The 25,399-nt window shown below is 36.0% G+C and overlaps 1 protein-coding gene across 11 annotated transcripts in view; it reads left to right on the forward strand.

The window, feature by feature from the left end:
- PPEF1 (protein phosphatase with EF-hand domain 1) overlaps positions 1-25,399 on the forward strand; it is a 110,096-nt gene that overhangs the window by 75,123 nt on the left and 9,574 nt on the right. For all 11 annotated transcript variants that reach the window (XM_011363003.2, XM_023532321.1, XM_023532325.1 and 8 more), the window contains 6 exons: positions 5,168-5,334; positions 8,504-8,540; positions 9,348-9,497; positions 13,368-13,508; positions 21,727-21,912; positions 23,330-23,472. In XM_011363003.2, coding sequence (XP_011361305.1) covers positions 5,168-5,334; positions 8,504-8,540; positions 9,348-9,497; positions 13,368-13,508; positions 21,727-21,912; positions 23,330-23,472 — 824 coding nt within the window. The remainder of the gene's footprint in view (positions 1-5,167; positions 5,335-8,503; positions 8,541-9,347; positions 9,498-13,367; positions 13,509-21,726; positions 21,913-23,329; positions 23,473-25,399) is intronic.

The raw sequence follows: 25,399 nt of genomic DNA on the forward strand, positions 1-25,399 counted from the left end.
GTCCTTTTTTAATTTCTTAAACTGAATACTGTCTTTCATGCACATCTTCTTTAATAATGAAGGTATTTAAATTACACATCTCTAATTTTAGTTTTAACTGAGCCTTCTATTGAACTTGTAATATTGCTTTTAATTTCCTCTTTGATCCAATGCTTATTGACTATAATTTTTAATTTCCAAAGATCTTAATTCAAGGAGCTAGAATTTCTCAATTCATATTTTTATTTTTTTCAAATTTTATTGGATTATGATACAATAATGTGTCCTATGAAATATTTCTTATTTGAATTTGTTAAGGATTTCTTTTTATGAAGTACATGATTGATTCTCATAAAGGGTCCATGGACAAGTGAAAAATTAATTATATTTTCTATCTGTAGGATGCAAAGTTCTTCATATATCTATTAAATTAAGCTCATTGGTTATATGTTAAATTTTTTTCATATATTTATTTTCTATTATATCTGTCTAATTATATGTATTATATATTGCTGTACACCAAATTACCTCAATACTTAGTGGCTTAAAACTACAAACATTTAGTATCTCACAGTTTCTGAGGATCAGAAATTTGAGTGCAGCTTAGCTAGGTAGTTCTGGCATAAGGTCTCTCATGAGGGGCAGTCAAACTCCTGGCCAGGGCTGCAGTCATTTGAAAGGTTGACTGGGGCTGGAGGACCCATTTTCAAGGTTGCTAACTCACATGGCTGTAGGCACAACATTTCAGTTCTTTGCTGGCTATTGGCAGAACAGCCACATGGGCCTCTCCACAGGGTGCCTGAGTATTCTCATGACATAGCAGCTGGCTTTCCCCAGAGTGCTGATCCAAGAGAAAGAGCAGGCAGAAAGTGATAGTGTCTTTTATGACTTAGTCTCCGAAGTTGCACACTATCGCTTCTGCTTTTTTCCTTATTCGTTAGAAGCAAATCACTAAGTACATCCCATATTCAAGGGGTAGCAAATTAAGCTTCATCTTTTAAAGGGAGTGTCAAAGAATTTGTGTACATTATTTTAAACCAATAATTCAATCTGAATATTTCACTATGCTTGTACTTTTAAACGTTTTTTCTTGCATTTATAGTATATAAATATATGAAGCAAAAACTTGTTCTTTTGTTTATTGAATACAAGTTCATGAATTGTATCTTCTTCATAAAGTGCTTTTTATTATGATGTAATATTGGTTTGTGATCTCATTTAGCACTTTTAATCTTAAATTCTGCTTTGTCTAATATTAATATTCAAATTTTTGCTTTCTCTTTGTTGCATTTACCTTGTTTTTAACTTCCCTTTATCTATTTTTTCATGTATTTCTTACAAACTATATGTATACCTGAGTTTGTGTTTCAGCGCAATCTGATAATCTTGGTATTTTAAAGGGAGGATTTAATGTGTTCACATTTATTATAATAACAGACTTTTTGAAAATTTTTTTTCTGTTCCATTTTGTCTAATATTTATTTCACTTTGTTCCATTCTTTTCTTTTTCTTTGTGCTGTTTTAGTGAAGTTTTCTTTTTTATTGTTTTCATTGGCATTTTTGCTGTACTTTTTCATTCACTAATGGTTATCTACTCATTCCTGACATTTTAAATACATAATGTGTGTATTTCTCAAATAGCTATAACTTTATTCCTCCACCATTACCCTATCTCTTCTCCAGTAAGATAAATGTATTTATTTTTACACTTTCTCATGTTATGTCCCACATTCAGATGAGATTTGTAGAGAATTTTACTTTTCTCCTTTCACCTCTCCTGCAAATCCTAGCTATTGCTCATGCCATATTTTTAGTTCTTGATGGTTATTAGGTTTTCCTTAATAGTATGTCTTTTCTATTTCTAGAATTCTTGTTTAGTACTTAAATGCAAGTCCCACATTATCACTATTGATTTATATTTAATTATAAGTTGCAAAGTTCATTGTTCACATTCGTATTCTTTCCTCTTGGTCTTTCCCTGCTTGAGGTCTTTTTATTGTTACTGCTTTTATTTGCTTAGAATATTTCCTTGAGTGTTTTCCTCTATGGGGCATGTGGGTGCTATATTCTCTGAATGCAAGCTACTTGAATGCGAGGACTTTGTATTGTTCACTTCAGTATTTCTAGCACCTAAAATTGTCTCTAGTACATAAAAAGCAATCAATACATGTTCATTTTTTTGTGGCATTAGATCACTACACACTGAAGAACATTTATGTTGGTGGTGGTATTTGATACTTTACACGTAAATACTTTCTATCACCCTGAGAACTTAGTGACGTCTTGGTCAGTATAGAATTCTTAGTTCATAGTCCTTTTCTTTTTTTTCTTCTTTTTTTTTCCAGTATATGTGCTGCCGAAATGAGCACTCTTTTCTCGCTTTAATTTGTAGATTTTTTTCCCATCAGTACATGCTTTAATTTGTAGATTTCATTCCACCATCTTCTACCTCTTATTACTGCAGATGAGGAATCTGATACCAGGGCGATATCTTTTTTCCTGTAATTTGTTCTTTCTGTCTGGTAGCTTCTAAGACTTTTACTAGGTAATAGGAATATTTTTTTCCCCCCATCAGTTGTGCATAGGAGTCGTGAGCCCTTTCAAACTTCAGGCTGAAGTCTCTTTTTAACCATAGAAAATCCCCTCTCTTGTTTATATAATTATTGCCTCTTCTCCATCTGTTCCTTTTTCCTGATTCTGAATGCTTATTATTGGCATATTAGTTCTCTTGGCTCTGAATTCTAATCTCTTACTCATTCCTCATGATTTCCATCATTTTGCTTTTTGCTCTGTATGAGAGATTTTTCATCTGCTTGCTCTTTCAGGTCAATAATGTATTTTCCAACCATTCTTTTTTTTTTTTTTTTTACTTAGCTGTAATTTATTAATATTTTAAATTCGAATAGCACATTTTTAAATGTCAAGAATTATTAATGTTTTGTTCTTTATTTTATGGTCCTCTTGTTATTTTTAAAATGAGGTCTTCTGTCTCCTCCAGCAGTCCTATCTTATTAGGGGACAGGACTTTAACTGATATGTTTGGCCAGCCTCTTTCTGGTTACTAGATCTCCTTAAGTATTAGGTTATTTCCATTTTCTAGTTTTCTGCTTAGGCTAGGTTAAGCCTCTCAATAGTTGGAGGTGCAACGGTTTCTACTTCTGCATGAAGACTATGAGAGGAAGTCTCTATATTCCTAGGTGTCCCTAAATGCAAGTGTTAGTGTTCTTTTAGTTTCAGAGATATGGAAGAAGTTCCCCTATGCTTTTTTCTAGTAAGATCTAGCTCCCTCTCCCCCAACCCAGACCACAAACTTGCTCTGAGGCAGTGTCTTCCCTTTATCAAGGGATTCACGGATCCCCTCAGGCCTAGTTCTTCCATGTTCTCACCCCAGGGCTCTGTGCTGCTCCTCCTCTAGCCTTCTTCAGGTGTGGACTTCCCACAGAGCCTATAGCCTCCAACACTCCTCAGACTCCTCCAGCTTACTCATCCCAGACAGCTGAAGGCTAGGGGAAGGAAGAGTATCAGAGTTACAGAATCCTTCCCTTTTTCTTTAAGTTTTGATGAGCAATAGCCAACATTTTTGCAATTGGCTCATGCTATCTAAGCCCCATGTAAATAAAGTTACATGAATTAATGTATAAGAAAATATAAAGTAATGGGATCTTAGAAATAACATGGAGGTCATAAACCAATGAATCTCTTAATTTGTGTGGTACTTTATGGTTGGTTTTCTTGCAATTTTATCCACACAGTCTCATTTGAGTTCCCAAGTAGCCCTGTGTGGTAAGTATGGAAGTTATCATCCTCATTTTACAGATCAGAAAACTAACAGCTCATAAAGATTAAATAACTTACGTACGGACACATGGGTAATAGTGGAGCTGGACTAGAGAATAAGTCTTCTTATCTCTGGCCCAGAACACTATGTCACTGTTTGCTTGTTTGTTTCCAATTGCCTTCAGAACATGTTACATTGCATAATGACTTCTGGAATCTCTAAGTTATATGTCCTAACCTGAATTATATTTCAACTATTTCTATTGTATCGATATGAACAATTTAAATGTATATAAATACTAGGAAGGTGAGTATAAAGGAATAAGACTTTTTTATGTAGTTTGAAATCTAACAAAAGAGGAATTTGAAAATAGTTTGAAAATGATTATTATAACTATAATATGTATATTATTTCTTAAAGGTAACTGTTTTGAAAGAGGGCATACATTTGGATATACGAGTGCTTAAAATTTTCTCTTTGTAATATATTTTTTAAACATTTGAATTTATTTCACTATGCAGTAGAGATGCACTCAGCCATTTCTCTATTGGGCATGATATATGGTATGCCTGGTAGGCACGACATGTTTATTTTGTCTTAGAGTTTAGTACTACAGAAGTAAATGAATTAATAGCTGTTATAAAGACCAGACCTTTGTCCTGATCCCAGTTCTTTTTTTCATGCTAACACTGTGTTTAAAAGTATTATGTCATACTCAGAAGTGATAATCAAAATATTTAACAACTAATATGGCCTGGTCAGTAAGCGGTGAGAACACACATGGGCTATCAATACCCGGTGTAATTATATCAGTGTGTACTGGTGGTATATCAGCCCTCCTCTCAGTTACATGGTGTCTTACACTTTCCTGGGTACTTTCATATTCATTCTCTCACTTGATCTGGGGAGAGGGATATAGTGTCCTCCCCTTTTTGCAAATCGAGGGACTCATAGCCCAGAGAAGTTAAGCATAGAGCCCCTTAGAATGAAGGACTTTTGTCTCTTAGTTCAGTGTTCTTCTTTGGGTAGAAGTTTCCCTCTTTTCAAGGGAGAAGAAAGAAAAGAGAGTAGACATTTTTGATAAGACTCATAGCAGCTTCTTTCAGAGCAAACTCATAGTAGGTGGTAGGTAGAATGACCAATCCCCATCCCCCCAGAATCTTCCTGTCCCAAGCTAATTTGTCACATACAAGTCCCTTATAGGAGGTACCTGCCCTTGAAGAGTGAAACTGACTAAAGCAACTGAGCAGATTTTTCCCAATGGAAGTATTAACTCAGATTCTTTCTCCATGTTCATAGCGACATTAAATACAAAACCTTACTTGAAAAGTATATTCCTTAAAAAAAAAAAAAAGAAAGAAAAGTACATTCTTTTAACTGCTTGTTTTCCCTCCTTCCTTCCTTCCACAGAATGGTCTCCCCTCAGAAACCAACACATATATCTTTAATGGTGATTTCGTAGATCGAGGGAAAAATTCCATAGAGATCCTAATGATCCTGTTTGTGAGTTATCTTATCTACCCCAATAGCCTGCATTTGAACAGAGGGAACCATGAAGATTTTTTGATGAATATGAGGTAACTTGGGCCTTTAGATTTCCTCTTTTGTTTCCCATTCTGGAAAATGCTGCCATGTTTAGTTCCTAGCAGAGAGTTACAAGTGCATGTAAAGAAGTAAGGATGAAGGGACTCTCAAGGAAGATCTCAATTCTTACCTCTAGTTACAACCCTTTATCTTCTACCAAGTGAATATACATTGTTCTAAAGTCCCCTTCCTATCTTTTCTTCCACTTTTGTTCTTCCTTCTCCCTTCTATTATGTTCTTTTTCTTCTTCCTATGCCCGCCCTTTACAGTCTAAATTGTGTGCTGGGTAGATTTGTTAGGCCAGGTTTGGAGGTGTGGTAAGTTCTATAAGCAGGCTATTGCTACTCTTTTGGCTTGTCTCAGATGTTGTTTCAGAAACTAGTACTGTGTTTTTCACTGATTTGTATATTTTTTATGACATGGTAATTGCTTCTGGCATAGTTGTTCATAAACATATTTGAGAACAGCTGTAAGGTAGCATTTCAACTATCTGACTCATTGGAGATTTGAGGAATAAAGACTGGTTAAATGGTTTACCAATTTTTACTGAAAGGCACAGTAGGTGAAAAATGTTCCCCTTTCCCTTTATTTTCCTTCTTCCTCTTCTTCCTTAATCTCCTCTCCTCCTCCTTCCTTTCTTTTTCTTGTTTTGTTTCTTGTTTTATGAAATACAGGAACCAGTTTGTTCTAGGGCAGTAGAAGGCATTGCATGTTTCGTGCTTTTGGTCTTGGGCTTTTGGGTGCTTTGATCAAAGCTCGGTAGCTGATTAGTTTTGGGTGGTTTTTTTTTTGGCAATTTTGGCAACTTGGCCAGAATACAGAGTTTCAGTTTTAATTCTTAGTTGTAGAAGCAAATGCTAAGACTATGAGAAAAAAATCCCAAGACTATTATCAGAGACTTGTTATATATAATGTAGCTTAGTACTTTTATTTGGACATGCCATTTATCCTTTCATTTATTCAGTTAGCCAGTCATGTTTATTTAGTGCCTACAATGGTTAATGAAAGAGATATGGCCCCTGCCCTCATGGAGTTTACATTTAGCAGGCAAGATACACATTGAGCAGGTTTTTCAAATGGGATGAGTTTGTAAAGTAAGGGATCCAGCCTGTATGAAGGGTGACAGAAGGTTCCTCATAAAAGTATGGCATTAGCCTGACACCTGAAAGGTGAATTAGGCAATCAAAAGAAGACCATGGTAAGTTTAATAGTAAAAGACTGGTTAATGATTACAATGTATCATAAAACTTTCAGAAGGAAAGGAGAATGTTTTATGGACTATTTGTTGTTTTTATTTTTTTTTTTCTGTGTGGCAGTTTTTTAAGTTATTAGTTTTTAAAATCAGTACTTTTAATGGAAATAAGTTGACCAAAAATCTATCACAGAATTTTTAGACCCCATTAAAACAAAGTTTAATGAGAAAAAAAGAGAGAGAGAGAGAAGGCCATGGTCTTTCACAGTGAGGGGACAACTTATGCAGAGCTTAAGACAAGACTTTTTAAACTTGAAAGAAGTTCAAGAAGGCAGGAGATTAGACTGAGGGACAGGATGGTGTCCGATAGGGCTGGAGACATAAGAAATGGTTCGATTGTGCAAAGGAATTCAGACTTTCTTCCAAAGACAACAGAAAATCATTGAGAAATATAAAATTTGTATTTTAAAATGCAGCAGGAAGAGTAATTTGGAGAGGGACAAGAGTAGATATGAGAGGCTAATTAAGAGGTAGTTGGAGAGATAGATGACGGATTCTCAGATGAAGGTGGTGGGGACAGATGCAAAGAAGTAGATAAGATTTAAGGGAAGTTTAGGCAACGATAATTTAAGGCTTCATAGCATGGTATGGGGGACTTGAAAGAGGAGAGAATCAAGGATGACCTTTAGGTTCTTGGCTTGAGTTTGGGAGTACACAGCATCATTGACGGATATTGGGAACATAAGAGGAGAATGTTGGGATAAGAGAGAATAATGAGTTCAATTTGGGATAAGCTGATTTCAGGTGCTGTTAAGTAGACAGTGGATATATGTGGCTAGAGCTCAGAAATGAAGTGTGGCCTGGAGCAGTCCTGTATTATTGGTACATTGATAGTAATTAAAGCCCTGGGCAAGGATGAGGTTGCCAAGGGAGAAAGTGAAGGGAGAAGAGGATCTGGGACAGAATATGAAGGAACTCCAACATTTAAGGCTAGGTAGAGGAGAACTTGCGAAGGAGATTCACAACAGCCAGGAAGGTAGGAGGAAAACCAAGAGAGTTTATTGTCACGGAATCCAAGAGAAGAGTTTTCCAGTAGGACTCTGTAGTCAGCTGTATTTAGTATTTCAGCAAGGGCAAGAAAGATGAAGACTGCAAGGCGTCCATCGGATTTAACAACATGGACACCTTTAGTGAGTGCAGGACTGAATTTATCTCAAAAAACATAATGTTACACTGTAGAAGCCTGGCATGACATGATTCGCATGGAAACCTACAGTGAGTAGTGAGTACATGGTGTTCCAACTTCACCACATTGGGTATTAAAGGTATATACTATTATGCTAAGGCAAGAAAAAGTAATTGAAAAAATTTTCATCATTAAATTTCCCTCAGCGACTGCTATTTGGGCTTTAAAATTCCTACACTTTCTATTAAAACCTTCAATACCATTACATGAACTATATCAGAGAGAATGTAAAAAGCTAATATAAAAATCTTCTAGGCATTTCTTTGTCTTTGTTCAGTCTTTTCTCCTCCCCCTATCATTTATTTACTATAAAATATAGGAAGTCTGAGAAATTCTATCTAAATGAAAAGCATTCCCCCACACAACTTCTTCTAGCTGCCACAGCACACTTCTCTGAATACACAGAAGCATCTACACAAGCTATGCTTACCACATATTTTTTAAGTTGTCTTGTAATGATTATTTCATGAGAATGTATCTTCTTCCCACATCTATCCTACAAGCTCCTTGAGGGTAGGGACAAAGTCATTGGCTGCTTTCCTTCCTTCCCAGCATGCCTAGCAAAGACTTGGGAAAGTAATAGTTAGCTCTAACTGAAGTCTAGTTTCTTGAATTGTTGGCATTTGTGATAGTGAGATGTGAAGGCCTCCCATTTTTGCATGACTCATATAAGCAGGCGTTATCAACATTTAATTAAGTAGTTTAAATCCCATTATTTTTTCAGGTATGGCTTCACAAAAGAAATCTTGCATAAATATAAGGTAAGACTCATGTGCTTTTTTTTTTTTTTGTATTCTCTTTGTTGTCTATACATAGAAGTAAAAAAAGAGCCTTCAGGAAAGGTGATGGGTGAACTAGTCAGAATCCATACTAGTAAAATAAAAGCACAGCAGGAAGCCCTGGCCATGGTAGAGTCTTAATTTTCTTTCTGGACTAAAGCAAGCTTTTTCATTGTGACTTTTGTGTAAATTTCAGCATAGGTACAAACATATTCCATTGTTTTAAAGGTACCTGAGATTTGTTTTACTCAGGTATGCAGACACAGAAATGGCTGTCATAAATGAAGAGATTTTTATTCACAGTTACCTAGAAACAGGAAGCACAGCACACAAAATTGGGGGCCTCATGGTGAAGTACCAGGGTTGGTCAGAAGGTAGAGGGAATGAAGGGAAAATGTGAGCAAGAGCTTTTATTGTGGTTTCTTTGGGAGGGAATGGGGGAGGCAGTTTAAACAGGTTTGAATAATTTCAGCCCCATAAAGGAGGTAGTTAAGGATGTGGGCTCTGGATTGGTTAACATATGAAAAGCAAATCATTTACTATATCTAGAAATTAGCTAGCCCTGGGAGGGGCAGTCTCTCCTCTAGGGTCATCAAGTCTCCAAGATGTCAAAGTATCAAAAATACAGAATAAAAAGACATGATTAATGAATGCTAGTGAGTTAGTGACTCCATGCTGCCTTCCTTTGGGTGGCATGAAAACTGTTTTGCGTTTTGTCCATACATTGGGACTAGTCAATAAACTTGAACTTATCAGAAAAATGAAACTTACTCAAGCTCTTATTTACAGCTACATGGAAAAAAAATCTTACAACTCTTGGAAGAACTCTATGCCTGGCTCCCAATTGGTACAATTGTTGACAATGAAGTCCTGGTCATACATGGTGGGATATCGGAATCCACAGACTTGAATTTACTTTACAGTATAAAAAGAAACAAAGTAAGAAAAATATTTACATGAATCCTGTCTCAGAGATTTATAAGGGGATATATACCTCCTCTTTTCATTTATTATTTTGTATTCATTTGTGTTTTAGTGGTTGTTGTAACTCTGAAAAGATTAGTACAAATTTTAAGAAAATCTATGATTGTGTGATAAAGAACTAAATGGATAATTTCTATATATCGGAAAAAAATTTTAATTCATGATAAAAGTGGGAAAATAAGGAAATATTGGCATTTCATATAGTTTCTAGAAGTAAAAAAATCTTGATTTTTAAAAATTAAAATCTCTAATTAATGTTGTGGTAAAATATACATGACATACATTTACCCCTTTAACTATTTTTAAGTGTACAGTTTAGTGGCGTTAAGTACATTTACATTGTTGTGTAACCATTACCAGTATCACCACCATCTATCTCCAAAACTTTTAATCATCTCAAACTGAAACTCTATGCCCATTGAACACTAACTCCCCATTCCCCCTGCCCCAAGCCCCTGGCAACCACCATTTACTTTCTGTCTCTATGAAGTTGACTACCGTAGGTGCCTTATATAAGTGGAATCATACAACACTTTGTTTCTGAATTGACATGATTTCCCTTATACTCCAAATCCAAATGGCTCAGGGTAATTTTATTTGAAATCTTTTAAATCTAAGTAATCATTAAATATAACAAAAGCAGAACAAGGATGTGTATAAAACCTCTGAGGCTTGTGTTGTGTGGAGTCTGTAAAGCTCCTATACTTTGTGAAAGGCTCCTTTGGCTGGGCCTTGCGGGGTGACTGCTGTTGTCTTCCTGCCATATTGGAGCCCAGCCACGCCCCTAGACCAAGGGTGTATGGGGTGCCACACAGGCATGAGAAGCAGCTCTGGAGCTGGATGATCATAGATGGTCCTAGTGAGAAACCCGAACACTTACCCCTCTGGGCTGATAATCAACTTCCAACCAATCTAGGCGTGTGGGGTCTGGAGCTGGAATTTAATTTGATATAGACAGAAATATGCCCCCTATTCACCTTGAGATTTTAGGGCTCATATCTTTATATACATACGATCATATTGTTGCTAACTTCTTCTCATCCTTTTAATTTCAGCTTAAATACACCCTCTCCTCTGCAAAGTCTTCCATGACATGCAGACTACATCAAGTCCCCTTCTTTACGCTCTTAAGCCCCTTGTACGTATTCTTCATAACAGTTACCAAGATTAAATAAGGAACTGTGGTACTGTTTGTTTACTCTCCTCCCCTCCTTCTCTAGTTCACTGATATAACCCCAGCACCTATGATGTAGTAAGTACTTAATCAACTTTTGTTGAATATCTCGTAAGAGGTGTAAAACCAAAGCAGGGCAAGCCTAAGACAAAACTGGATAAAAACTTTTTTACAACCCTTTTCCTGATTCTGTGGGTGATTTTACATAGCTTTCTCCCCAGCCTCACCCAGTGAGGACCATACTTCCTGGTTTTCACCTGTTATCTTGGTGTAATTGTTAGTAGCACCTCCCTTTACTTTCAGAAAGTATCCCACTTGCAATAAATTTTAAGGCCACTCTAACTTTAAGGCATCTTTCTCATGATATCAGCAAACAGTCAAGACGTTTTGATCAACATGAAATAGTCACTGTTAACATAATGAGTGGATATGATTCTAGCCAAGAGCAAGGGAACACGACATTTTTGTCAGTCAAATACTGGCAAGCACATGGCAGGAATGCAACACTCCACCACCACCTGCCTTTGGACAACAGCACTGATTGGCCATGGCAGCCACTATCAGTTGATCAGATTGAAACTTTTCCCTTCCTGAGGTTAGCCTGAGCAGCTAGCCCTCTCTAGGGCTTTTGAGATACTAAGATCTTGTCTCTGGAATGCCTAGTACTATCTCTGTGGAGACCCTAACTTAAGAGCCACCTTGACCTAAACACCATGAGGCTCTGACATGTACGTAGCTTTATATCCTGCTTCTGCCACTTCCTGGCTGGGTGACTAGGCAAGTAACTAAAGTTTTCTAAGCCTCAGTTTCCACACCTATATATTGAAGCTGAAAATACCTACTATATAGAATTGTTGGGAGGATTAAATATAATTAACTAGATGAAGAAAACTTCATAGAGTGAGCTCTGAATATAAAGCTTTCTTTTTCAATTCTCTCCCTTTTTCCTGATACTTGGAACTGAGGTTTGAATTTCAGTCACGAAGACAGACCCTGGGGAGATGTATGTGGGTCTGGAATTTTCTCTGGATACCTGAAATTTCATGCCTTCAGGGATCATTGTTCCACCTACTCATAAGATGGATTTTAAAGATAGAAATTTGACTTGTGTATTTTTTATATCTTCTACCTCTCCTAGGGTGAGGTTTAACTGGCAGCACATATTTGTTGTATTTAATATAATTGAGCAGTAATGAAAGCAGCAGGTTCAAGCCTTTGGAACTCTACCAGATGAGATATAAAAGTAGATTTTCAACTCCAATTTTATAACCCCCCAGTGTCCTATTTCTTAGAACCCTTCAAGTGTAGGGTGGCCATGCTTTCTGGATTATACCTGTTATTGTGGTGTAATTGTTAATTGGTGATGGATAGGTTTGGGGGAACCTGATGACAACCTCCATTCTAGGTACATTCAAGGCATTTTGTGAGGTGGGCAGGTTGGGTGGGGAGAGTCAGTGCAGAGAGACAGTGAAAGAAGATTCTATAAGACTAGGACTTTGGTTTAGTATTCTTCAAACTCCCTGGCAGGTAGTATGGGAAGGGATGGCTAGTAGAATCTTAAGAGAAAATGATGGTATGGTGCCTTAGGGAGGGGCAGGGACCTTGATTCCAAGTGGCCTTGAAGACAGCAGAGCCACGTATACTTAAGAGACCATGTGGCCTTGCCCAATGAACTTATTGAAAACCTAGGGACATTGGCTAAGGGGAAATGGGGAGGGTAGATTGTGAAATCACTGATAATAGCTGAGATTGAATTTCCAACCATCTCAATGAGACAGGACCTCAGAATAAGTTTCACTTTTATTTTTGAGAGTAAAAATAAGATTTCATATACACCTTAGTTGATAGAAGAGACTAAGGTTCTACTACAGAGAGTTGTTCATCACTGAACTAAGGCCACAAACATAACAAAAGTATTCTTTCAAATTGTTTTGTATAAAATTAGTATAAAATTACAGTCTCAGGTTATGTAAAGGAACATGAAAGGGATTATAGTAATTGTACTAACAGAAAGACGTTTTATTTTCCAAAGAAATGCATCACTTTTTTTTTTTTTTACTAGGACCAGAGAACATCAGTTGCTGGCAGGGTCAGATTGAGACCACATTGCATTTAAGTTGAAGGGCTTCCAAAGTTTTCAACTTATGCCCCCTTGGAGAACTTCCCTGGACGCAGATGTTCTTACTCTCATTTCTCTGGGAAAAAAACAACAAAATGAAAAACAGCCAATCTCATAAGAGATGTTTCTAAGCTCAAAGCCTGTTGGTTCTCTCTTAGCCCCAAGTATAGATTAAGGCTCAGAGGGAGACTAGTTTTTCCCTTAGCATCTTGCATTCCCTGTGGTGATACCCTTTAGAACATGTCTAGCACTGACATCTGTACCTCTGAAGTGCTTTAGAAACTCTAGTGGGAAACTTTTTTGTAAGGAAATGTCTCTAGTTGAAAAATGTACAAACAGAATTTAACAAGCCCACTTTATAGAGATTGGTGAATGACTAAGATAAAGGAGGTCGGTGAGATAGAAAAGGTGACCATACGTTTTTCATTGGGTTGAGGCACAACAATACAGACCATATAGCAACTGGTAGTGGAGTTTCTGTGTATAGCACACTAAGCATAGGGTTTGGCTAAAGGATGAATTTGTTTTTTAGATGAAATCTGTGCTGATGCCACCAACTCCAGTAGATGAAAGCCATGTTATTGATGGGAGGAAAAATAAAATAGGCACGGCTCGAGGAACCAAATTAACTACATCCTTTTCTGAACAGTTGACAAAGCATGAATGGGAACAGGTAGGTAATCTAACTGTTCACCAAGTGGCAAAGAAGATTCAGCATAGATGATGTTGTCTCTTATAATATAGGGATAAAAAATGACTTACCTTTATAAGCAGATCATATCCTTCTTTCTGAGTTCATCACTCTATATAGTTTTACTGAGATATAATTCACATACACATATCTGTTTTAAATGTGCTCATTTAAAATAGATAAGTCAATGGTTTTGATATATTCACAGAGTTGTGCAGCTATCACTACAATCTAATTTTAGAACATTTTCGTCAGCTAAAAAAGAAACTCCATACTTATTACTAGTCACTCCCCATTCCCTCCTCATCCCCACCTCCCATTTCCCCACCCGCTTCCTTGCTACCTTAGGAAACCACTAATCTACTTTTGGTTTTGATAGATTTGCCTTTTCTGGACATGTTATAGCAATAGACCCACACAATATCTGATGTTTTCTGTCTGGCTTCTTTTACTCAGCCAGAGTGAAAGAAGTGCTTTTGCTTTGTGCTTTTGGTGTTGTATCTAATAAGCTATTGCCTAACCCAAATTTGTGAAGATTTATTCCTATGTTTTCTTCTAAGAGTTTTATAGTTTTAGCTCTTACATTTATATATCTGATCCATTTGAGTTAATTTTTGTGTATAGTTTGAGGTAGGTGTCCAAATTCATTCTATTGCATGTGGATATCCAGTTATCCCAGCACCATTTGTTAAAAACACGATTCTCATAGAATTTCCTTGACACCCTTTTCAAAAATCAATCGATCATAAATATGAAGGTTTATTTCTAGATTCTTAATTCTATTCCATGATCTATATGTCTGTCCTTACATCAGTACTACACAGTTTTGATTACTGTAGCTTTGTATAAAGTTTTGAAACCGATAAGTGTGAGTTCTCTACCTTTTTTCATCTTTTTCAAGATTTTTCAGACTATTCTGGGTCCCTTGAATTTCCATACGAATTTTAGGATCAGCTTGTCAATTTCTACCAAAAAACAGCTGGGATTTTGATAGGGATTGCCTTGATTCTGTGAATCAATTTGGGTACTATTACAATCTTAACAATATTATATCTTCGATTCCATGGAATTAGGATGTGCTTCCATTTATTTAGATCTTTAATTTCAGCAGTGTTTTATAATCACGTATAGTGAGCCACTTGTTTTGTTAAGGTTATTCCTAATTTATTGCTAAGTATTTTCAATGCTTAGAATTGTTTTCTTTATTACATTTCGGATTGTTCATTGCTGGTGTATAGAAATACAATTGACTTTTATATACTGATCTCATATTGTGAATCTTGACAAACTTGTTTATTCATTTTAATGGTTTTAGTGGATTCCTCTGGACCTTCTATATACAAATGCATGTTATCTGTGAATAGATGTGATTTTACTTCATCCTTTTCAATCTAGCTGCCTTTTATTTCTTTTACTTTTTAGTTACCCTGTCTAGAACCTCCAGTGCAGCATTGAATAGAAGTGGTGAGAGTAGACATCCTTGTCTTATTCCTGATATTAGAGAGAAGCATTCAATCTTTTACTATTAAGGATATTACCTGTTTGCTTATTTTTCTTTTTTAAAAATTTATTTATTTTTGTTAAGTTTATTGGGGTAACATTGGTTAATACAATTATATAATTTTCAAGTGTACATTATCATTTGACATCTGTATATTCTATTGTGTGTTTACCACCCAAAGTCCAGTTTCCTTCAGCTACCATATATTTGATCCCCTTTATCCACTTTTCCCTCCCCTATTCCCCTATATTTGACCCCCTTTATCCCATCTACCTCCCCCTTCCTCCCCCACCCCACTAGTAACCACTAGTCTATAGTCCTCTGGTAACCACTAGTCTATAGTCCGTGTCCATGAGTCTCTGTTTGTTTGTCCTGTTCATTTGTTGCTTTTAGGTTTATATCCCACATATAAGTGATATCACGTGATTTTCAACTTTTTCTGTTTGGCTTATTTCACTTAGTTTGATTATCTCAAGGTCCATCCACGTTGTTGCAAATGGCAGTATTTCATCTCTTCCTATGGCTGAGTAATATTCCATTGTATATATGTACCACATTAGCTGTTTGTTTAAATATTAGCTGCCCTTAGCATCAGATTGAGGAAGTTCCCTTCTGGGCTTACTTTGTTGAGTGATTTTATCACAAAAGAGTGCTGGCTTTTGTCAAATGATTTTTCCACATCTATTAAGATAGTCATGTGGTATTTGTCTTTTGTTCTATTAAATGTGGTGTATTATATTGATTGATTTCAGGTATTAAACCAACCTTAAATTCCTGGGATAAATCCCACTTGGTCATGATGTATATCCATTTTATATGTTGCTGGCTTCGGTTTGCTAATATTTTTTTTTGAGGATTTTTACATCTATATTCATAAAGGACATTCGTCTATAGTTTTCTTTTCTGGTGAGATCTTTGGTATTAGCATAAGATTGCCTCATAGGGTGAATCGGGAAGGAGTTTGTTAAGGATTGATATTATTCCTCAGATGTTTGGTAGAATTCATCAGTGGAGCTATCTGAGCCTGGGCTTTTCTTTATAGAAAGTTTTAAAATGATTAATTCAATCTTCTTTTTTACTATAGATCTATTCAGATTTCCTATTTCTTCTTGAGTAGTTTGTATCTTGGTAATTTTAATAGTTTGTGTCTTCCTTGGAATTTGTCTATATCATCTAATTTATCTAAATTGTTATCCTAAATATGTAGAATTCATATATATATATACACACACACACATATATGTATATGTATATATATGTGTGTGTATATATATATATATACATATATATGTATATATATATATATATGCGTGTGTGTGTATGTATATATATATTTCTGTTAGGTTAGTAGTGATGTCCCTTCTTTCATTTCTGATTTTAGTAATTTGAGTCTCTCTTTTTTTTTCTTGATCAATCTTGCTAAGGTTTGTCAATTTTATTCATCTTTTCAAAGAGACAACTTTTGGTTTTATTTACTTTTCTCTATTGTTTTCTATTCTTCATTTATTTGCGCTCTAACCTTTATTATTCTTTTATTATTTCTGCTTGTTTTAGATATAGTTTGCTCTTCTTTTTCTAGTTTCCTAAGGTGAAAGTAATGTCATTGATTTGAGATTTTTTTCCTTTGTAATGAAGCTATAATTTTCCCTGCAGTTACTGCTTTAGCTCTATCTCATAAGTTTTGCTATGCTGCGCTTTCATTTTTGTTCATCTCAAAGTATTTTCTAATTTCTCTTGGAATCTCTTCTTCAACTCATATGTTATTTAGGAGTGTATTATTTAATTTCTGTATATTTGTGAATTTCTCATATTTCCTTCTCTTACTGATTTTGACTTGAATTCAGTTGTGGTTAGAGAACATACTTTACATGAAATTTAAATCCTTTTAAACCTGATTGAAGCTTTTTTTATGGCCTTGCCTGTGATTTCTCTAGGAGAATGCTTCATGTGCTCTTGAGAAGAAAATGTTTTCTGTTCTTGTTGATTGGAGTACTTTATATATCTGTCTTTGAACATATTTGTAATGGTTGCTTTGAAATCTTTGTCTGCTAAGTCAACATCTAATCCCTTCAAGGCGATTTTTATTGCCTGTTTGTTTTTCCCTGCATATTTATTTTTGTTTGCATGTCTTGTAATTTTTTATTGAAAACTGAATATTTTAGGTAATATATCATAGTAACTCTAGATAGTTATTCCCATGTCCCACTGGGGCTTGTTGTTATTTGGGTTTTTTGCTCATTTATTTGTTTAGTTGTTTATCCGGACTAGTTCGGTGATGTCTATTCCCTCTCAGTGTGTAGCCTCTGATGTCACTCCTCACAAGGTGTTGTCCTGGGTGTGCACACAGTTTCCCTTACTACCAGGGGTGGTCGTAGTTTCATCTAGGTTCTCTTTGACTGTCTTTTCCATGGTTTCCCTTTTAAGCTTTGGCACATCTGTGGGGCTCACAAATAGCTTCACAATCTGATCCCATTAAAGCTGGGCGTCTTTGCAGGGGCACGGAGGCTTATTCTGGCCCCCCAAGAGGGCTCTTCTCATCTTTCACTTTTCCTGATTCTGTCTGTTAAACTTCTAGCTGGTCTGCTCTTGCTACTACTATCATGCAACTACTAGCCTTCTTATCCCTAAGAGGCCTCTATTTCTTGATTCTGTACTCTTATACCTTGATTGCTGAAAATGTTGACTAAAATGTGATTTATGATATAAAATATACTATAATCAATGAGGAGAAAGAAAGAAAGAGAAGTGGGGAGATAGACAGGAATAGAGAAGAGGTGGTAAGAGAGAAATAGCATTCATCACTGGCTTCTGCATCCAAAGTATTTGAAAGTCAAGTAAGTATAAGATATAGCCTATAGCAAGTAGGAAAAGATGTGTCCTTAAATTTTGACATCCAAATTTCAAAGATCAAAGGTTAGAACAAGCACTTCTAGGATTATAGTATATAAAAAGGATCATGCCAAAGAGATAGGAGTTGCACAAAAAGAATACCATAGCCTCTAGAAGCCTAGATGAGTTAGAATTACAGAGAGAGATAGCCTTAAGAAGTGGGAGGGAGGAGACCGAGCATCATTATTCTGTAATAGAATCTCTACCACCCCCACCCCACCCCCACTCCCCCCAAACAACATAGATAAGGCATCTTACAGACTCCATATCTGTGACTGGAGCTGACACAGGGTAAAAAGGACCAGAATCTCATTCCTAATATTTTAATAATTCGGTTGTACCTTTAATTTTCTTTCCTTAGTTACTAGTACATAATGGACATACACATTTTAGTTACCTAGAATTGAAATTTCCATATAAAACAGATTTTGCAATTGCTTTATTTTTTAATATCTATGAGCTATGTTATAATAAAGATCATAGGTTCTTTATTTAAGTTTTGTTTTGTTTTGTTTTGTTTCGTATTCACTGAGATGTGGAAGATATATGTTTTCATAGCTAAGACATTGTAGAGAGACAAGTGTGATATTCTTCCTTTAAGAGAGACTTGTAACAATTAGGAGGCCAGAGAGGTTTAAAAAATAAATTTAATGATTTATATCCTGAGTGACTTTTCTCTCTTTTCATTTATTCAACAAGTATTTATTGAGTACCTGCTATATGTCAGACACTGTTCTAGGCTTCTGAGAATGTCAAAGATCTATCACCTCATAGAGCTTTCATTCTAGGAGAAGAGTTCAATATAATAATAAGCAAATAAATTATATAATATGTTAAGTGAGAAGTTCTATGAAAAACAAATTAAAACTAGAATAAGGTTAGGGGGAACAGGAAAACTGGAGGTAGAAGATAGAGTTGCAATTTTAAATAGAGTAGTCAGCCTAATTGAGAAGGCTCTCAAGAGTGAATGGCTAGTTTGTAGTCACTTGGCTAGTCACTGAATGCTAGAGCAGTATTTGATCCCAGGTCTTATGCTAATGCCATGCTCTTTTTCTGAAGGAAAGGATGACTCTCCTTTCAGAAAAAGATAGGAGTGATAGGAGGTCTCAAGAAGGAAATGAACTACTCAAGTCTCCCCTCATCCAATGTGACAATGGGTAGACAAGGAGTAGGCATCTAAAGAAATCTAGAAAGTTTGGGCTGAACATAACTTTTATGACAACATGTTTAAAAGCTGGATGGAAGATACTAGGGTGAAACACAAAAGGATAGTGTATCTACAGTATTAGTGTTTTAGAAGAGAAACATTTAGATATACCTTTTAGAGCTATTAGTTCTCCCTCAAATCATACTTTTGGAAACTGGATTACTTAACAGACAAGCACAGGGCATTTCTTGCAGAGTATATTTTGGATTTAGATTTAAAAGCTAGACACAAATTGTTTTTTGTTGACAAGGTCATATAAAAGCTGTCATTCAGTAAAACTTGTCCAACTTTTGGTTTGAAAATTTCAGGAAAGAATGTTATAAATAATTATTCTTGTATGTACTTACCACCCAAAAGGCCTTTGCATTTCAGAGGAGAGGATGTTGTTGAGAGGAAAGAGATTGTCTCTGCCTAGGAATTTGTTTCACCACCAAGATCCCTTTATAGAATTTTTTGTCTGTGAGCCTCAGAATTAAATCTATTTTGTGGCCACAGTTTGGGTAAACCTAACCAAGTGAACGAATTCTAGACAGAGAAAAGAAATGCAGAATTCATGGAATGGATGATTCTGAAGAAGTTCATTTCTATAAAATCAATACCCCTTATGACTTTGAATCAAAGAAAACTGAGTGTTAGATATATCTTCCTCATTTCATTGCTGAGCCATTTGAGGCCCGAATAGGTTAAGTGATTTGTCCAAGACAACACAGGTGACACTTGAAGAATTAACTCGTTGGCCAGGACTTATTCTAGTTCAACAGAGTCCCATCATATGTATGTTTAATTTATGTAAATTTCAACTATATGCCTATGGCAAAAAGGAGACAAAGTGTAAAATTTTATTTTCATGTAATTTATTATATTACACATTATTACATATATAAAAAATTGCACATCCATATTCCTGTATAGGGTTGTATATACAAAATCACGTATACTGTGCTTTAAGGTAATTTAAGAGGTTTTCCTGGGGTAATTTTGCATCTCATGTAGGAATTTAAAACTTAATCCCCTCCTTAGAAAACACAGTTCCTTGTGTTCCATATTTCCTTCTTCATTATACTAAAGGTCAAATTACATCCCCTGAACATGAATGTATGGTGTAAGAGCCAGATATGATTCAGTTTAAAATGCAGGTATTATTTTTATCATAAACACCAGCAAAGTAAATGGGTTACATTATATTTATTTGTAGGGTAGGGTTATACCGATGTTGGAATTCAGTGGGGGAGAAAGGAGAATCTTTGAGTGATTTTAATTCTCACTTCAATCAATCAAAACCTCTGCAAGTGTCTGAAATGTGCCTGGAGCCAGATTTCTGACCAGGTGCCTGTCATTCCAGAGTAGTGCTTCTACTAGTTCTGTTCTGTCCTCCTCATTGTTTTCCCCTTGCTGGTTTCTAGCTTCCCTTCAGTGCCAAATCTATAAATGGCTGTATAGCCATGTTTAGTGAGAGTGTCATTTCTGGTTTTTTTCTTAAGGCCTTGTTTGGACCCACCAGAATAACTGCATAACTTAAAATGCTTGCTTCTTCATGCCCTCAAAAGAAGCACGTGGAAAAATATAGACTCTTAGAGTCATAGTTTGTTAGAACTTTGAGATACTTTACAAGTCATCTGGCCCAAACACCTGATTTTAAAGACCTAGAAAGTGAGACCCAAAACATTTTCTCAAGGTTGCATGACTTTAATGACAAAGTTAGTTTTTCTCACTACTGCTTTAAGCTCTTATAGGAGATGTTTAAATAAAGAAACATTATACGTAGATCAGAGCCACAGACAGGGAGCCCCCAACTTTTTATGAAAAATATTCTTGGAAACTTGAGACTTCTGTCCTGGGCATCATGTAGCCTATATTTGACTATTTCAGCCCCAAAAGGAAATGTTATGCTAATAAAATACTTGTGGATTTAGAGGAATACTTGTGGAAACCAACCAGTAGCTAAATGTATTGCTAAAATTGAGACGTAGTCATCAAGAGGCCTTAAAGTGAAGGAGATGCTTTAGGAAGTATTCCTGGATGAGCAGTGGTCTATATTTGTGATGAGAAAGAGGCTTCTTCATGTTATGTTCTCAACAGGCTTCCTCATGTTATGTTCAGAACACCAGGGCGGAAGCCACAGCTGAGAGACCTACCTTATCTTTTTTGGCATATTAAGAACACCTAATATGTGTTCACTGTGGGGAACTACTTTCTCCTTTGAACATGACAATGAAGTGCTTTGAAGAGAAGACAACTTTGTAGGTTCAGCAATTATGAAACAATTGTGATGGAAATTTTAAAGACCAAAAAAAAAAAAAAAAAGCTCTACACGGGCTGATTTTTCATGACTACTAAGTATTGCTACATTAATTATTATTATTGTGACATTGGTTATTGGGGATGAGCAGAAAGAGATTGTGGTGGCTAAGGGCATTAAAATCATTCTGGAAAAGATTCATGGAGGAGAAAAATATGAAACAATTTTGAAGGAGGAATGAGAAATAGTAAGACTTCAGGTGGGATAATGTTTCTGTAAATATTTCTGGAAAAGAAGTTGGAATCTAACAAGATAAACTCACTTGTAAGTAGCAGCCTAATCTAATCTAGTTTGTTATTTCAAGGTTATCGATATTCTGTGGAGCGATCCCAGAAGCAAAAGAGGCTGTTATCCAAATACATGCCGAGGAGGGGGCTGCTATTTTGGACCAGATATTACCTCTAAGATCCTTAATAAATACCATTTGAAGATGATTGTTAGGTCTCATGAATGTAAGCCCGAAGGGTATGAAGTCTGCCATGACGGGAAGGTAAGGTAACATTGTTGGTGACATCGTGACAGACATCTTTCTCCCAAGCAGTCTTTCTTCACAGGATGTGTCTCACCTAGAGACCCATGGGAAGAGGTCTGCCCTAGTACCCAAAAAGAAGGCCAAGCTTTGGTAGACAAAAACATGAGACTGTAGAGTTCGTGTAGGTTATTTGAAGGGGCCTCTCTGTCCCTTTCCCTAAAAGATATTTGGTTTATTTTCCTGATCTTCCCTAATCCCAGAGATAGAAACTCTGACATGTGACACTAAGTACACAGAGAACCTTCATTCTTTAATAATCGCACGGCGACCCTCCAGTACAGTGGAGTTAAGAACGTACTTATCCTCACAGAGCACATAAAAGGCAGCAGTGAATCCAGTTTGCTCTCTTCCACCTTTTTTACTTTGCCTGTGCAAGGCAAAAGGCACAAAACACACTTCCCTTCCACTCACTGAGTAGGTGATCTCTAGCAAGTCACTTGCTGTGGTCCGTTTAGCTGCAACCACTATCATGGAGTGTGTTGCACTCCTGCAGTGTGGTGTATGAGAAGGCCAGAAGAGGTGAGGACTGAGAAACTGGTTTTTTGGTCCCAAGTTGTCCTGGGATATCCCTTTTTCTAATACTAAACAGCAATAAATACAAAAGAATACCAAATTGTAGGGCATTTCCTTCTATTTCAACACTTTTACTTTTCTTAACTCTGTTAGTTTATTTGAGGCTCATACTAACAATTGTGAGATGGTTAAGGCAAGTATTATTTAGGGTTTCTTTGTAATAAGAAAATAGAGAGAAAACTGCAGTGGCTTGTCTGAGGTGACATGTTTACTAGGGCAGGACCGGGCCTAAGCCATGTTTCCTGTCACTGCAAATGTCACCACTGCCCCAAGGCTGGTTCCTTCCCAACAGAGTGGTCATGGTACCTTATTCTAGCCACTATTTCTCTGCCTTTAAAGCACTGGTTTTGTGGGGGGCCCCAAACCCTCTAAACCAGCCATCTCTAAGCAAAAGAAAAAGACTGTGATACTAGACAAGTTTTATTTTGAATGCTCAAATATTGCAAGGAAAGAAAATAAAGGCCTTACCCCCTTGGAAAATTAAAATTTGCAAAACCAGGCATTAAGGAGGATTTTAAGATACGGAGCTGAAATTGTATACAGGATTGCAAGGCCATGCACTGTGGGAATGAGGGTTAGAAGTCAGTACTTCCGGGGACACTGATTTGAAAGCCTTGTTTTTGTCTGATAGAATCGCAGGAAATCTTGTTAGACTTGGATAATTTGTATGGATTTTAAACTTTGGTTTTGTTTCGTTTTGTTTTTGTTTTTGCTTTTTAAAGAATTGAGCTGTTTCTGACTTTATTGAAGGAAATTTTGAAAACTAACTCCTTGTGAACCTAACCCTCTTTTTTCTTATCAGGTTATTACTGTATTTTCTGCTTCTAACTATTATGAAGAAGGCAGTAATCGAGGTGCTTACGTGAAGCTGGATTTTGGTTTGGTCCCTCGCTTTTTTCAGTACCAAGTAACCAAAGCAACGTGCTCGAGGCCTCTTTACCAAAGGTGTGTATACTCTAAGGGACATTCTAAGCGCTGCTACTGGTGAACAAGTAGAACCAATCCAGAGGGACTAAGAGCAGCCACAGGAGTTGGTTACTTATTGGTTACTCATTGGTATAAACAAAATGGAAATAGTTCCAGACACCGAATAGCGGATACACTCATATTTGACACCAACAGGAGCAATTTTTAATTCACACATCTCTTTAGATAGATAAAGTGGCCAGCATCCACACACAGTCCCTAAATGAATATAAGAAAAGAAGCCTGACCTACAGCCTTCTCTGCCCCCAAACAGCCCAGTCTCGTCTTGCTTCTTTGTCTCTTCTCTACCCAGAAGTGTAAATAACAAGACGAGTGTGTTTCTCCATGTGATGACATTTATAGCTTATCTTCCTTTTCTCCCTTCGACATTATCTTTTTAAGAGTTTTTCATTATTGAATGAATATGTTTATTGTTAACAAGTGAGACATAAAAAAAGATGTATAAAGAAAATGTTGATGATTTTTTCTCCCCCTATGCCTCAATAATCCTTTTTCTTCATAGGCTGCTGAAATTAATGGCCTTCCACCCTCTTCTCCTTGTTCCTACAAAAATAGACAAGCAGTTATTCATTCGTTGAATAAAAAAAATTTGAGCACCTACTATGTGCCTGACACTGTTCTAGGCACAGATGATATAGTAATAACCAAAACAGGCAAAAGTCCATTCCCTCATCAACTGCTTATCCTAGTGGGAGGAGAAAGTCAGTAAACACCATACATACATTTTTTTTTACAAAGGTAAAAGCACACTGCACATTCGATTCTGCAACTGACTTTTTTTACTGAAGATTCTATCATGAACATTTCTCCAAGTTCGTACATATAGACTCAATTCATTTTTTTAGTAGATATACAATATTCTGTAATATACATATGTCATGACAATTATGGAATGACCAAAGCTTATTCAATCGATGGCCATCCAGATTGGTTCCAGGGTTTTACACTTAAAAACAATACTATAACAAACATTTCTATGTGCATGTGTGTATACATATATACATATACATGTACATACATACATGTTTTAGTGTTGCTTTTATGTAAGATTTCAAAATGTGAAATTTATGGATTTACATGCTTAAAATTTTGCTAGATACCCCAAAATAATTGTAAAAATTAACAGCCTGAAAAACAACATACTAGTTTCTTCACATCCTCAGTAATCTCTAATATTATAAACCTATTCTTAATTTTTGCCAAGCTGATAGTAAATGTCACTATTTTAATTAGAATTTTTTAGACAGCCGAGTTTAGCCATCTTATGTTTTTGGAAATTATATTTTCTCTTCTTTGAATTTCCTATATATATTATTCCTCCATTTTATATTTATCATGTTGTAATGGTTCTTTATATATCCTAAACTTAGCATGTCAGTTACTAGACATATGTATTTTTCCCTTTGTTAATGATATTATTTGCAGCACAAAAGTTTTTAATTTGATGAAATCCGATATATTTTTTTCTTTTTTGCTTGTGCTTGTGGTGTCGTATCTAAAAGCCATTGCTTAACCCACAGTTACAAGAATTTATTCCTGTTTTCTTCTAAGATGTTTATTGATTAAGCTTTTACAATTGGGTGTCTGATCCATTTTAAGTTAACTTTTGTGTGTGGTATGAGATAGAGGTCCAACTTCGTTCTTTGACATGTGGACATTCAGTTATCCTAGCACCATCAATTGGGAAGACTATCCTTCCCCTGTTTGTTTTGGCATACTTGTCAAAAATCAATTGATCATAAAGGCACGGGTTTATTTCTCGACTTTGAATTATATTCCATTGATCTATATGTCTATCCTAATGCAAGTAACACACTGTCCTGATTTCTATAGCTTTGTGGTAAGTTTTGAAACTTGGAAATGTGAGTTGAACTTGGTTCTTTTT

This window comes from Pteropus vampyrus, unplaced genomic scaffold (assembly GCF_000151845.1).
Source record: "Pteropus vampyrus isolate Shadow unplaced genomic scaffold, Pvam_2.0 Scaffold81, whole genome shotgun sequence".
Taxonomy (NCBI): domain Eukaryota; kingdom Metazoa; phylum Chordata; class Mammalia; order Chiroptera; family Pteropodidae; genus Pteropus; species Pteropus vampyrus.